Source organism: Lissotriton vulgaris, chromosome 7, assembly GCF_964263255.1.
Source record: "Lissotriton vulgaris chromosome 7, aLisVul1.2, whole genome shotgun sequence".
In the NCBI taxonomy this organism is placed as follows: domain Eukaryota; kingdom Metazoa; phylum Chordata; class Amphibia; order Caudata; family Salamandridae; genus Lissotriton; species Lissotriton vulgaris.
In genome coordinates, this window is record NC_141695.1 from 113032331 (window position 1) to 113048413 (window position 16083).

Consider the following 16083-nt stretch of genomic DNA (forward strand, 5'->3'; position numbering starts at 1 on the left):
AATTTCAAGAGCACCTGTGTGCAGCTTTAACACCAAGCAGCAAGTTTAAATGTAATCTCTTAAAAGACGGCCAGCTCACACTAAACAGCTCTAATAAAAAAAGTGTGTGTTTTGGCCAAGAATGCAACTGATCGGTAGGGGCTGTACCTTTTTGCATTTCATGAACATCACCCGCTTAGCAAAATACAAAAAGAGCATAGCATAAAAATAAAATGTAATCCAAAATAATAATACCTAGCGGACCAAAACTAGGCAACATCTGGAAATATATATAAATGATAACCCGATATTCACACAGTTGGTAGGGGAAAAACGACACATATAGCAATCTCAAATTTTAGCAGCTATAGGTAGACAATTTTGAACAAAAGCGCCTCCTGAGTTGGGCTTATCTCAAGGAAGCGCATTCCTCAAAGGCTCTGTTAAAACTAGCTGAAACGCGAGAACAAGCCCCCAGTAACAACAGGATGTTTATGGGCTGTTACCAGAGCTATTATACACATTAAACCCGGAAAAATTAGAAGTTGATCCCAAAGACTATTTAAACCTATGCACAAAACAAAAAAATATATAAAACACACACTGATTTGCAGCAAGCAAAATAACCTACAAAGTTACATGCAGATTTCATGGTTAAAAAGAAACAACGCGATTAAGAAGGCACATCCTTTTTAGCCCCGGTCACAAAGTAATGTTGGAGAATAAAACGTGAACTAGGTGAAAGTTCCCCTTAGCAGCAGACAATAACAACTACACGGGGAAATAGAGGATATATAAAATATGTGCATGGAGCGCACGTTCTACCTAGGTGCTCTAGGCACTTTAGTGCGTTGAGGAAAGATACAAGGTCCGTAAAAAAAAGCTACGAAGGTTCTGGTGTTATTGTAAGGTGAATGAGAGTTATACTTCCCTTACTGCAGCGGTTCTAGGGGCCTATGGAGAGTCTTAGTGGCACCATTAAAGTATAGTGTACACGAGTCAGTCATTAAACCACAAAAAAGTAGAAACTTATCCCAAAGACTGTTCCAACTATAACTGCTGTTCTTATAGTAAAATACCGCACTGGCAGGGTTCAAGGTGCCCGGTGCCACTGCACCAACTATAGGTGCGCCCTTGCTCTGCAGTCCTGGCAGCCGTCTCTTCGGTAGCGTAAAATAAATGGCGTCTATTTTAAGAGAACATGGGAATCTTCAGGTCACGCACTTTCAGTAAAAGCAGTCGGTTCTCGAGCTGCTCTGGGCCCGTGGCGGGGTGAGATGCGCCTGGGGCCTACTCGAGGATGGACCTTGCCCTGGCGCTGAAGGAATGCAGCCGGCCTTGAGAGGCACTTTGCAGTGAGATTTTTTTCCATTTCTCGCAGAGAACATGCTGGGCTGGGCAAAGTCTGCAAATAAAGATCCCTCTCGCATACCTGTGATTTTCGCCTTCCCTGTGTGAGTGGGCTGGGCGCCAAGAGGCACTCCCCGCTGTCCTCTTTACGCTTTTACTTCCCGAGGCAGGAGGCAGCTGCAGGGCTTTTTTTGTTCCCGCTGTTCAGGTCCACCTTCCGCGCGGCCATGAGTGATTTGCCGACCTCAGTAGAGGAGAGCAGCGCGCCCCCAGGAGGTGAGTGTGTGCACGTGCCCGTGTGCTAGTCTCAGTGAAAGGGTCCGTCAATGAATGCTGTGACGTCACTACCATTCTCAAAGCCCACACTCTGACAGTGTGGAGATCTGTCTGATGTCAGTGGGCATTGGCTGATCAGGATGTATTGATTGAGTGAAGAGGACAGAATGCGATTATAAATTCAACAAGAGGAACAAGCCGTGAGCGTGCACTCTCCCGAACTTCCGGTGTCGGGATGTGCACGCTCACGGCTGTCGTGGGGCGGGACATCCGTCTTATGCGCCCACGGAGTGGATGGCTGGTCCAGAGGAGCGGTGGCAGCAGAAGACAGGAGTGGCGGCTGAGGCGCTGATGTGGTAAGTGGAGCTTAGTAGTGGGGGTGTGTGTCTGTGTGTGTCTGTGTGTGCGCGCGTGTGTGCATGTGTGTGTGTGTGTGTATATGTATGTGTGTGCGTGTGCTTCCGTGAGTGTGAATGTGGAGCAAAAGATGTGCACGGCTGGGGGGCGGGGCATGCGCGGTCACGATGTGTAATCTGCGCTCGTGGCCAGATCTAGGTCGCTTGACAAGCAACTTGCCAGCAATAGGTCTAGCGAGACCTAAAAAGGCATAAAACTACATAAATGATTTTCTAGAGTGGGTCCACTGTGTTTTTCCCACCAGTGTACCGTTTCATATTTTTTTTAATTTCTGTTTTCATTATAAAAACAGAATATGTTTACAGTGTTTTATGCAAATGTCAAATGCAGATTTTTTCCATATTTTCATAATGAATTCCAAGCTTTTAAAAGTAAATGAATGCATTGGCACTAGAAAATGGTTCATCTCTCAGGTTATAAAAAGTTAATTGTAAAATCATGGCCAATTGGGGGCCCTTTTCATATTTTGTTTTTTGGGGACTGTGAGACATTGGCAGCAAAAGGGAAGGTTACAGGAACAGAGAAGGTGACCGGTAATTGTAGTGGAATTGCGATATTGATATGGAATAGGCGTGTGACCACACCACACACTCCAAGTCCTTGCAATTCCTGCACATTCTGAATGTGATTGCAAGTGAGTGAATTAAGTCAGTCAGATGTTGCTCTAATGTTAACACATTCAAAGACTTACAAAGTACGTAAGATAAAGGACCTTACAAAATGCATTAGTTGAAGAACCACATGAAATATGAGATACATCGCAGTTTTCTTTATTTCTTACCTCATGTGTCCTTACCTTCATCTTCAATCTTTCTATATTATCTTCAGCATCTTTTACTCCTCCCCCTATATTTACATGCTCCATTATGACATTTCATTGTGTACTAGTGTGTATAATTAAGCACCGTGGCCACAAAGTGACATGAGTGGTGATACAGAAGACCTCTATGTAGACCAGAATAAAGGTTATTATAAATCAGGCTTATCCAAAGAATAGCTCATGAGCTACTGGTAATAAGTAATTCTCCTGTGTGCAGATCAGCCTACTAAATTAAAAGCTTTTGCTTGGTTGAAATAATATACATATACCACAATTGAGAATGTATATTTAATAGGAAAAAGGTGGAAAAAGTGTTTATTTTCAGAATTCCTAAGTTGCTATTTAAAAGTAAATGGCTACATTTTCAAATGTATAATATATTTAAAGTTGATATTTGAGTGATAACTCAATTGACATAGACCACTAATGTAATCTTGTCCTTTGTTGTCACTATTACAACACTAACAATATTAGTAGCTCTCGGTCAGTCTCATTGAATGTAAGTAACTCTTATTACATAGATGGTTCAACACTCCTGCTATAAGAAATCGTTCAAAGTGTCTTTATCGCAGAAGAATGCAAGGCTGATCCTCACATTTCACCACCTTCCAAATAGTTATCATATACACAGCAGAGGAGCCTCAAACTGCCTCTGATCTGACACCCTAAGCTCTCCAGACTGCTCTCCACCATCACAGGCCACCTTTCCTGCCCAACAAGGTCATTGTGCTTGTTAGTACTTTCATTCATGCTATTTGCCAGACTACTGACCAGGGAGGTTAGCATCCCCCTCACTTTGCAGTAGCGACTCTAGTAAATGAAGCACACAGAACCAGTAGCCGGCCAGCCCCCGGAACACTCTAATGCCCTGCAATGATAGTTGTTGTCGATTATCTCTGACGTGCAGGGACCGTCCTCCCATCCCTGTGCCTCTGTGACATGGGGCTCAGTGTATGTCCAGGAGGGTCAGTTCCATGCCACATTTTTAAGACTTCCATTTGAATTCCTTACTAAGTACTTTTGCTTCATGCTACTACCCAGAAGATCTGGCACCCATTTACTGCGCATTCTGTTTGCATCATGTGTTTCTGCTTCTTTTAAATTTATTTTTTTACTTATGAATCGCGAAATTGATTTCGTCAGGCTGACAAAAGCCATTTAGGTGAGAATTCGCTAAAAGAGGGAAATGATAAACAATAACATAGTCATGAATAACTCTTACCATTTTAGAACTATGACACTATTAATTAAAGGTGATGAAAGTTATTTAAAACTCTCAGTATCAACATTTACACAACATATTAATTGAATTTAAGACCTAACTCGTTTTGTTCCCTTATAGTTTAATATTGCTAACCCTTTCTGCCCCAATTTTTTTTTATAATTTCTAGTTCTCTATTTGGTTTTTTTTAATACTTTAAAAACAATGTTTTCATCAAGTCATAAATTAAGAAAGCACCCTATGCAATTACAAAAATCGTTCATTTGAATATGTTTAATTTCTATGCAGATGTATTTGTTGTTTTAATTTGTGAAACTTGCTCTCAGTCGATTAAATGTAAGCCCGTACATTTATATATTGTGTTAAATTAGTTGCCATTTTTTAATTGTCGTAGTGAAATCATACAAAACATCTCTCCTTGGACTTTAAATATTTGTGTTTAATTGTAAAAGTCTGCATGCTGCGAAACTTAAGTGTTTTTCTTTATTTACATACATTAACGTTCATTTCTTTCTTACAAATCTTCATGAACTCTGAATGGAATATCTCTTTATTGTGAATATTGCTGTAAAGGTTCTACCACAGTGATGAACATTTTAGCATTGGTGCTGTGGCGTGTCTTTATATTGTAAATGTGATTGTGAGTGCACAAAGTCGACATCTTAAAAAAGTAAACAATAGTCACAATATTATTGCCTTTAAACTGTGCATGCAAAAAAATATTTTTTACACAGCCTTTATAATTTCTTTGTATTTTTAGCGCAGCACATGCCTCCAGTTTGCAGTCTCCTTACTAAGGCATTAGCGGCTCTGGTAGTGTTGCTGCTTGCTGTGGCGATAGCTCTTATACTATTACGTAAGTAGATTTAAGGTTTACCTATGTCGATCTCCAAACAAATCTCTTTTTATTCACTTGACAGGTGAAAGCTGACCTCCTTCAATGTTGTAATCTCTGAAGACATTTGGGGAATGAATTCAAAAAAGCACTTGCGTATATCTTGATGCATAGTTTATGCTTACACTTGCAGGAATTGTGTAAGTGTCTGACTATTTTTTTTCTTTTTGTAACAGTTAGGTTAGTACATACTTATGCAGTTAACACAACTAAACAAATAAATACACAAAATAACTCAAAATGCAAACAAGTCTATTCCATGCCTAATAAAGGGTAAACATCATTTACAATGTGTTGTTACATCGCATGCCATTACAAAGCAAGCCGTTAAAACAACATGCTGTAGGGTGTTGGAATTTAAATCTAACACCTTTCTTACTGTTGCACTGACTGGTGTTAAATAGCATATTATACTATTCCAACATCCAGCGCTCCACCCACATCACTTTGTTGTCAGCCGCGGCCCGAGGAGGGAGTTTCGGTGGGGCAGAAAGGCGGGGCGGGGGCAGGGTAGGTGGATGCTAAAAAGCAGAATATGGATAATTAGAGGTAAGTAAACAACTTAATTCATAAAACAAATTTCGTAGCACGCCCTGCATCGCAAAATGCGATGCAGGGCGCACTACGAAATTCGTTTTATTTATTAAATTGTTTACTTACCTCAAATTATCCATATTCCGGTTTTTAGCATCCCTCACACTGCCCCTCCCCTGCCCCGCCTCTCTGCCCCACCGAAACTCCCTCCACAGTCCGTGGCTGGTTGTTGTAATGACTTGCGTTTTAACACGGCACTCGTTCTAATGACCCCGTTGTAATGGCATGCGTTCTAAATGCATATGGTGTAACGTGGCCTATTCCTAATGACGAAGTACTGATCAAAGCAAAGAGGACAAGTTCATCAGAAAGTATACAGTGTGGCAGAGTCATAAATGTGTATTCAAAAGATACTGCAAATAATTTGTATTCAATCTGTTCACGAACAGTGGCAAAACCAATAAGCCTGGTTTATATTGAGTGTGTGCCCTCTGTTGTATCATTGTCACAGCTGCCAATTAGTCCATGTATGACACCTACAGGCAGTCCTCCACAGCATCCATCATCCTTGCATTGTAATGCAGTGACTGCCTACTAGGGATCATTCCACGCCTGAGCTCATTTTTTCCTGTGAAGAGTTACTCAATGTGTAAGAGATCACAGCTACAACGAACAATAGTTATAATGTAGACTCGTCAAAGTAAGATTGCCACTTTTTATAATCACAAGGTCAGATGACTGATCTATTTCCTCTCTCTTTGTATTGTATATATAAGCTCAGACAAACAGCTTGACTTACCTTTAGCCTGGCCTAAAATGAGTATTGTATCAGTTCAGATATTGAGCCGACACCAGAGACGTTTCAAGGCATGGGCAAAGTGGGCGATTGCCCAGAGCCCCCACCTTCCAAGTGTCCCCTAGTGAAGTGACGTTTCTCTCTTTAACCTCTTTCTATTCTATTTCTCGCTCTAAACCTTTCTTCCTCTGACTCTATCTTTCAAACCCATGTCATCTTGCAGGATTATTAAGGCCCCAAGTAACTCTACTATCTTTGTGTGACCTGGCTAAAGCTTAGCATATAATTTAGCATTGTGTGGCATCATGCAGGCTTTAGCTAAGAGAAAATGGGTAATACAATTCAAAATGTGTTCTTTACAAAGGCACCGAAAGTATGTTTGCCCAGGACTCCCCTAATCCTCAAGATGTCACTGGATGTCCTCACATAGTTCATTCACCTATGGAATTAGTAGGTTGCATCAGGAGTCCCACACAATGTATGCAAAAATGGACATAGAACCAAGTTATTTTGGGTGCATGCATCAATCAACTCATAAAAACATCAGTGACCCCACCAATGCATGTACTAATGGGTCTAGTAACAAGGCTCAGCAGCCACACACAGTACTTGTTACTAGCCCCTCACACAATAGATGCATTAGCAAACTTAGTAGCTGGTGTCAGTTGCCCCACACATCATTCATCAATTGTGAAGTTATGATGAATGAATGTCAGAAGCCCTGCACAGTGCATACTTCAATGGGCCTTATAAGAAAGGGGCAATCATAGATCTTGATTTTCTAAAATGCCTTGGGCAGTGGAAGTGACATCACACAACCTTTGACTTCAGTGGCATCATAGGAAGTGATGTCATATGACTAGTGACAATAATGTAAGGAATCCCATAATGAGTACACTATAATAAAATAGGCAGTACCTACTAACACAAATAAATAACTATTTTAGAAGCCACCTAGCTTTTAAATTAGGCTGCCAAATTGATATCCCAAGACATCAGTAAAACTATTAAGCAAAGCTATTCATTGGAAGTGCTAAAAAAAGGTAGATCAACATTAAGAACCAAAATAGTTTTGTACAACCAAAAGGGAAACTTCATTGATACTTTGCAAGAAAAAAAAATACAAATTCTCTAAAAACAATAGTTGTACAGCCCACATATATTTATTCATATGGACCATATGTTAAATCTTAACTATGCTTTTGGCTTACAATGGTCCTTATCATTTTTGAAACTATTTGGTTAATGATCAATTGACAGGCACTATCAAATCATGCTAAGTGCTGAGGTGAGGGGTTTGTTCAAAGTAGGAATGTAGTTGCAATAAATAAATAATTTGTGTTTTTATTTACCTTTTAAAATTATTTATAACAGTGTGAAGGCTGTCAAGCATTGTCCTGCCTCCCAGTTTATTGGTTCCTAGAGTATTTGTTTTCAATTTCAGCGGTGTCCAGATGCAAAGTAATTCTTTAAGCATATTGCATCCTTATTCTTGCTGCTTCACCTCCTTCTGATCAATATTTTTTCTTTAAAGACTAATTAATAGTTTTCTGGGATCAAGTGTGCTACACATTTCCAATGCTGAACATATTGTGTGTACTATCTTATGCAGGTTATTTTTCAGAGTAATTCGAGCCATGTGCAACCGCACATAAAGCATTTAGAACTGTTCCTGTCTTTTTAACCTTGCCTTCTATATCTCGCCCTCTTCCTTTATGGCGAATTTTAAAAGTCAGATAGGACACACAAGGCATATGCATTTTTATTTGATTGAGGGAAACAGAAGAACATGTTTTTCAAGGTTCAGTAAAATCCACTGATAATTATCTTTAGAAAGAAAGCAGATGTTATGCATTGAGTAATAAACTGAGGGAAAAAACTGCAGTGATGGAAGAGAGAATCCTGTAATATGTCACCTATTACAGGCACTTGCATCCTAGCCCACATCTGGAGCTGGAAGTCTCAAACCAGAAGTTAAGGGGCAATGCAACATCCATAATTATCAGTTTCATAAGACGAAAGATGTACAAGGTCATGAGAAGCTTTACGATTTTTCTGCCTGTGGTTAGAAAAATGATGTTCAAAGTACCACTTCCTTAGGTTGTGAGTAGTCAAGTCAAAATAGCTTTATTCGAAGTCACATGGTGAATCATAAAAGCTACACGATATAACAGTATCAAAATTAAAAATTGGTTAAAGATAAAAACACAATCTAAAAACAAACATGGATAGAAACAAGCATCCCCTGGATAATTAATAATGTTTCTCAGGCTTCCTACATTTTATAACAGCCAATACAAACCGAGACAATACAGCACATATGTACAAGTTCAGGAGCGATTGTAAATACATAAAAGCTGGTCAACATTGTGCAAATCCTAGTTGTAATAACAAAGTGTTTTCTCAGACCAGAATACTATTTACACAAAAGGACTTTGTGCATGGCACTCTGCATGAAGATGTCACCGCATGGGCATTTTGCAAGATCTGGCAACCAGTTATTGATAGTGGGAAAGCTGGTTAAATGATGGAAAATATCCAGCCAAAGCCAGGTCAACACGAATCTATGAAGCGGATTGTAAATGTTAACTAAATAGAATTGCATATTGGGGCTAGTCAAAATCATCTGGTTCTTCAAAAGAGAGGATTTCATAATCTCTGTGGATAGCCTCGATTCCTCAAGTAGTGATAGGCATTTTAATGAAAGGACTTTTTTTTGGATGGTAATCAAGAGCTCAGGATGGTCCAAAAACTCATGGTGGCCGATGTCTGCCAAAAAATTATGCACAAATCTGAGCCAGAGGATTTTAAATGCAGACGTAGATTTAAAACAATCTTCAATGATAGAACTATTAAGCATAGTGTGATCAGAGGACCGGACTTTATACCAGAGTAAAGCCGGTTGGATCTTGATCGCGTTTGCTAAGTAGGGAACTCCTAGTTCAGAGTGGCAGACAAAAGTTGAACTGCTATTTGGAAGAGCAAGGAGGTTCCTTAGGAATGCATTTTCTGCTAGTTGAAGGATATCAACATTCGCATATCCCCAAAGCTCAGAGCTTTACATGGTGGTAGGTCTGCATTTGGCCTCATAGATAGTCATCAATTCCCTCGGATGTTTAATGCCCAATTTTCAAGCAAAATTCAGCAAGGCCGTAATAGTTTTGACAAGTTGATGCCTCCTTGACTTGATTGCACACGTCCAGTTCCCAGCTTGAATGAATGAAATGCCTAAATATGAGAATGTGGGTGTAAACAAAGTTTTTAAACTCCTGATAACAATATCACAACAAAGTGTGGCCCTTCTCCCAAGCTTTGTTGCAAACGTTTTACTGATGTTAATTTTTAAGCTGTGATTCTGCATGAACTGGACAAATTCATCAACTAAACGCTGAAGGCCAAGTGGCGTGCAAGCCATTAGCACGGCATCATCAGCATTAAAAAAGTGCAGGAATTGAACGATGTCCAACTTGAGGTAAGTCTGTACACTTACTTACTAATGTGCTACCTACATTGTTAATGTAGAGGTCAAACAAAAAAGGGGCAAGTACACATCCTTGGCATACACCTAGGTTGTAAGTATTTTATTATGTTGCTGGGAAATATTATGCAAAAAGCATTCTTCAACTCAAACTCACATCCCCTCTCATCGTGGTGTCTTAAATTGAGTATGTGAGTATGGTTAATAAAAACAAGGAAAATGAGCACAACTGTCCCACATTTACACATCAAAAGGAAGCTGTAATTAGGATGCAGTGTGCCTGGTGCTGCTGCACCTGCTGCACTGACAGCTGTCCCCCACATTAGGAACTACTAAATGTGTGCCACTCATCTTTCCTCTATGTGTCTACTGTGTTGCTTCACCACAACCTTTCCAATGTTTAACACAGAAAGTATACTCTTAAAATGTCCCTTTAAAACTACACTCACAACCTCTTCCGTTTGCCTTCATCAAGTGGTGTAGCAAGGGTAGTGGGAGCCGGCACAAGTTTTTGGGGGCGGCTGCCTCCTACCGACCACCCCATACTCATACTTGCAGCCATGAGGGTTGGCCACCGTAGAAATCATCAACACCTCCCCCCGCTCTTTTATATATGCTGCTGCAGAGCGGCAAATGCAGGGGCTGCCATGGACTGCTAAAGGTCTAGCAACGCCACTACTTCACCCTTTAATGCCCTTCTTTCCTCAGTTGAGTCCTGCACCCTACTTTCAACACCCAATCTCCTCATGTGAATGTGATCAGAACAATGGCAGTACCAAAGACCAAAACACGTGCTACCTCTAAAACACAACACCTTACATACACCTCTCACCAATAACTTTCTCCCTTAATGTCTAGGATTGCCTCATATATTACCTAATAACATAATGCCAATGAATCTGGCCCTGTGGTAAATATAACAGCAGACAATATGACTTTCAAGAGTGCTGGCTGTGTAAAATTCACATTTCACAGTCGGTGCAACAAAATAGAGTGAAACCCTTTTTCTATGTAATTAAACATTGTAGAGTCAACACAACAAACAACACATTCACCTGAATAGCCCAGGGCTACTGGCTTTGGCAATGTTTCCTATAATGTTCTGTCTACTGAGAAAATTTGAAGAACATATGTCACTACTGAATAAAAATAGGGTTAGAGCTCCACATATAGCTTTAGCACATGCCAAGTATAGTTATGGCACCTTTACTTTATAGACAAAAACATGAGGTGCATATTACAGCTGGTTTCTATAGACAACCAGCATTATCAATTACTTTATTTCATGCTGTTCTTGAAAGGACAGGAACAAATGTGAAGAGTAGATCTCCTGTTAAATTAAACAAATTCATGATAAAGAAGTCATGCATATTAACGTGCAGTAACTAGCACATGCAGCTTTGTATAATCTTATATAAACACTGGCTAGAATTAAAGCATCAGTGTTTTCTTCCTGTTTATTAGATGGCCTTGTGATGCCACATAGAAATGAAATATGCTTCTGTTGACAGAACAGGGCCAACACGGACGCTTAGATAGTCAGCTTTCCACCGACCTATGCAAGCGTCACGCGCAGGGGCGACTCCTCCATAATGGCAGAGGAGGGTCACTCCACTCGTCTGAGTCAATCACAGAAAAATAAAATGATAATGAAACCATTACATTCGATTTTTTTGTGACTCGCTCTAACATGTGCAGGGCAGGGCCGGGCCATGACAGGCAGGTGGTGGGCACTTAGAAGTGCACAAGTATGTTTGGTCGGTCGTCCTAGGCCGGTCAAACATACATGTGTACTTCTATTGCTCCAACTCAGCTGTATTCACTGCCAGGTTGGAGAAAAGCCACAAGCTACATAGCAGTGTTTGAGAGGCAGAGCAGGCTGCTCAGACAAATCCTGGTGCTGCTCTGCAAACACCAGGATTGGCTGAGCAGCCTCTGCCTTCCCAGAGACTGCTGGGAGAGCTCCGAGGTGGCCATTGGCATCGGAGGCTCCGGTGAAAGGTATGCTATTTAAAATTATTATTTTATCTTCCCTGTCCTCCCTGTGTAGTGAAGGAAAATACTGTTGAACATTAAAGCTGTATTCCTTAAGCAGTATGTAATAAAGAACAGGCAAGTGCCAGGCAGCCCGGCTTCCAGGTCGAGGCAGCAGTGGATAATGAATGCCTCGACCTAGAACCCTAATAACATTCCACTGGGTTCCATGTCTTGCAACACCGCGAGCCATTAAAGGTACATAAACAAGGTAATAATGAATAAGTAATATAAAGGTACACAACACATCCCCTCCCTTCAAAAGGAAAAGAAACAATTAACAAAGTAAGGAAACAATGAGGGAACAAGTGAAATACCAGAAGGAATATGGGGAAAAGGAAAGAAAAAATAAATGAATACATTCAAAATGAGAATAATAAGAATCAAAATCTCTTTTTACTTCACTAGGTGACCACAGTTGTACTTTCCCCTCTAAAAGCCAAGTTGTATTAATTCTACATCTAGGTGTCCTACCTCTCATCATGATAAATTGGATAAACCTGTGGTTGTCTGAGTCGTGACTCTATAAGCCCAAACAGTTTTTTGTATTTCTAATTACCAGTCTAAAAGTTGACTCATGGCCGCTTGAATCACACCCTCAATCACTCTGTTAAAATGCTCCACAGTGCCATTACTGCTAGGATTTTATAATGATGTTGTTTTGTTCTTTACCCCACACTTTAAAAATAATCATTAGCCATATTCGACATAAATGGTCCCCCATTGTCACTTAACACAGAAACAGGTAGACCTTCCAAAATCAAAAATCTTGTCCAAAAATTCAAGAACAACATGTGTGTCTACTCTTTCCACAATTTTACCAATAGGCCACTTAGAGAAGAGATCAATTACTGCCAAGCCATACTACTGACAGTCTTCGATGTTTTTATGACCTCCCTTGATTTAAAAATTAACACAGACAAGTCACATGTTATGGCTGTGGGTGGGAGAAAAAATAAGGATTTGAAGACCTTTTTTTGTGCCACTACACCAATTTCTAGCGTCAGAACTTTCACCTATCTGGGGGTAGTTTACGACGATAAGGGCACGTGGGCACCCCAAATAACTGCTAAAATCAACGCTATGAAAAGATCAGCAGCTGCCATCGTCGGTTTTTCTAAACGTCTGGGTGGTAAACCCACGGAAGCAATGCTGGCACTTTACAGAGCGAAATCTATCTCAGTAGTAAGGTACGGGGCTTCCATTTGGGGTTATACCAACAATGTAGAAACAATCCAGGTGGAAGAAAACAAATTTTTACGCATGCTCTTAGGTCTGCCTCAATCTACAGCCACTTTCTCCGTTCATATGGAATTAGGCCAGGGGTATATAAGTGACATTATCAAACAGTCCCCAATTTCGATGTGGTTAAAAACGTGGCTGAACTCTAACTTAACCCTGAACCACACAATCATGAGGGACTGCTTACTCTTGGACAATATGAAAACCATCCTGTGGCTTGCATACATTAAAAATATTCTAAGTTCCCTGGGCCGCCCAGATCTTTTCTACAAACCGGACTGCATTGTTAAAGATGACCTGGAATGGTTCAAAGCGACCTTTATTAAAATGAGAGAAATAGAGCGGGAGAGCTGTGAGCTTGTGAAACCCACTGTGAGGGAGCACTATACTTCTAAAACTACACTGGCCATTGAACCCTATTTAACGGTAGTGTCAATTCCGTTACACCGCTGGTTATTAACCAAACTAAGACTTAACCAGATTCACTTCCTGTTAAATGACTCTAAGGAGTGGGCTAAGCCCGAGGATTCATCAGTCTGCAAATGTGATAGTTTTTCTCTGCAGGACACTATACATTTTATGTTCTTTTGCAGCATATATGCCCTGCCCAGGAAAAAAATACATTGTTCCGTTGCTTAAAAACAAGGGGTTTGTCCAAGCCAAGCCTGCTCTATTTTATTTAAAAAAATTAGATTCACCACTAACAATGTTCAGTGTCGCAAATTTCTTGGTAGCTGCTTTTCGCCTCAAAAAACGTTCCGGAAATAGATAATATAACAGCATTTGCGACAGCTTATGGAACCATTGAAAAATTGCTGTATTTTTTAAAATTTGTAAATATTTTAATTGTTCAATTTTAACAGTGACATCAATTTTATGTAACCGCACCCCATAATTATGCATTTTGTGTCTATGTGCTTTTTATGATTCGTTATGAATCGAAATAAAGTTGTTTTGAACTACCAAGCCATACTCTTTCAAATCCCTCACAGGTCCAAAAATATCAATGGATATAGTCTCCCACGGAAGACTGGGGATTAACCCTTCACTCATTGGGGGTCTCAAAGTTCTCAATGTCTTGTCTGCAGAGCATCAAATAGAACACCCTTTCACAAAATGTTCAACGTCTCTATCGATTCCAGGCAACCAAAAGAATCCTTTCACAATCAATTTCCTTCTAACAATCCCAAAATGTCCCTCATGGCATAACTGTAACATCTTATTACGTAAAGTTCTAGGAGGAATAGCTTGGTTACCTCACAATAAGATTGCAAATCACCTGTAAAATTATGTTTCCTAGGATATCCTTTACAAATATAATTTGAAGCCACTCCTAAATCCTTGTTCTTGTATTGTTCCTCCACCCATCCCATTTTTGTAATGGCCGGTGTACAAGAATCCTGTATAAAAGCTATACTGAAATTTCCCCAAGGGTCATCCACACCCTCTTCTAAAGGAACAGGTAGTCTAGATAAACAATCTGCAACAATATTGTCTTTAACTGGTACATAATTGATCTTATAGATATATTCTTTCTTTCTCATCGAAATCGTGGTTATCCATGCGGATGACCTCAGGTTTTCCCCCAAACAAAGGCACGAAAATGTGCTAAACTCCAAGCGAAAGCCAAGGCTTCTCTTTCAATAATAGGGTACTTGCTTTCTGCAGGAGACAAAGCTCTAGAAGCAAACAAAATTATGTTCTCTTTACCATCTCCCCCTGTCTGCAAAAGAACTGCTCCTAAACCTTTGTCACTAGCATCAATAGTTAACAAACAGTCTAAGTTGGGGTCAAAGCTACTAAAAGCATTCACACATTATAAATCGACCTTCATGAATGAAAATTCTTCCTCACATTCTGCTGACCATTCAAACTTCACTTTCTTTTTCAAAAAGGCCTGCATATTGTAAACTTTGGACGCAAAATTTAGTATAAACTTGGCACAATATTCCGCCATCCCCAGAAATGATCTGATTTCCTCTTTGGAAGTGGGAGCAGGTGTACCCACAATGGTGTTTATAAGTGAAGGCTTTGGCTTCACCCCCTCCTCACTTATAACGTGTACCAAATATGAGACACTTCTTTGTGCAAATTTACACTTGGAGAGTTCAACAGTTAAACCAGCAACCTGTAGTATATGCATAACTTCATCCAAGATAGCGTCATGTTCATTTTTTCCATTAGCAGCAATCAAGATATCGTCTTGAAAAAAACACACGCCCTTCATTTTCCTAAAAAGTCTGGTCATCAGTCGCTGAAAGACAGCCGCGGCTGATGCAAGCCCAAAAGGCATGCGCCTAAACTGGTAGCACCCGCAAGGTATGATAAAAGCAGTAAGCCCTCTAGACTCAGGTTCCAGCATGACCTGATGATAAGCTGCGGAAGGGTCTATGGTAGAAAACCAGGTCGCCACCCCTCAGAGAAGACACCATCTCATTGATTTTCGGAAAGGAAAATCTTTTAATAACAATATTGTTGTTAAGGTGGCGCAAATCAATACGTAAATGGATTTTTTTATTAGATTTCCGTGCAACGACAACCAGAGAAATCCATTCTGATGTGTCAATTTGCTCAATAACCCCTCCTGACTGCAAATCCTGTCATTCCTTGTTAACTTCATATCTTTTTTACATTGGAATTGGTCTGACCTTGTGCACTTTAGGGTTCTGAATTCTCTTTAAGCAGAATCCAGTGTTCGAACCCCTTAGGTGCCCCTAATACCTTACCAAATACATTTGGAAATGTTTTACTTACCACATAGCCAAATTCACTTGTATCATCCATTATCAGTACTTTTTCATCACTATTAGGATCCAGTATGATATGCAAATTGTTTTGATCATGCCAACCTAATACTGAAGGTCCTACATTGGCAACATACAATTTCCCTCTGGCTGACCTCCCTTTAAAAAGGTACGTGAGCCATCTGAACCCCAGCATGTATATCTTCAAATTTTGTTCTCCACACCTCTTCGTTTACAATAGTACAAGGTGATCCAGAGTCGGCATAGACACTTACTGTAACGCCTCCTAAGGATAA

At 40.1% G+C, this 16083-nt stretch overlaps 1 protein-coding gene across 4 annotated transcripts in view; it reads left to right on the forward strand.

Moving 5' to 3' along the window:
- Positions 1 to 16083, forward strand: part of LOC147700941 (killer cell lectin-like receptor subfamily F member 1) — a 105213-nt gene that overhangs the window by 43853 nt on the left and 45277 nt on the right. For all 4 annotated transcript variants that reach the window (XM_086928550.1, XM_086928552.1, XM_086928551.1 and 1 more), the window contains exon 3: positions 4825 to 4920. In XM_086928550.1, coding sequence (XP_086784676.1) covers positions 4825 to 4920 — 96 coding nt within the window. The remainder of the gene's footprint in view (positions 1 to 4824; positions 4921 to 16083) is intronic.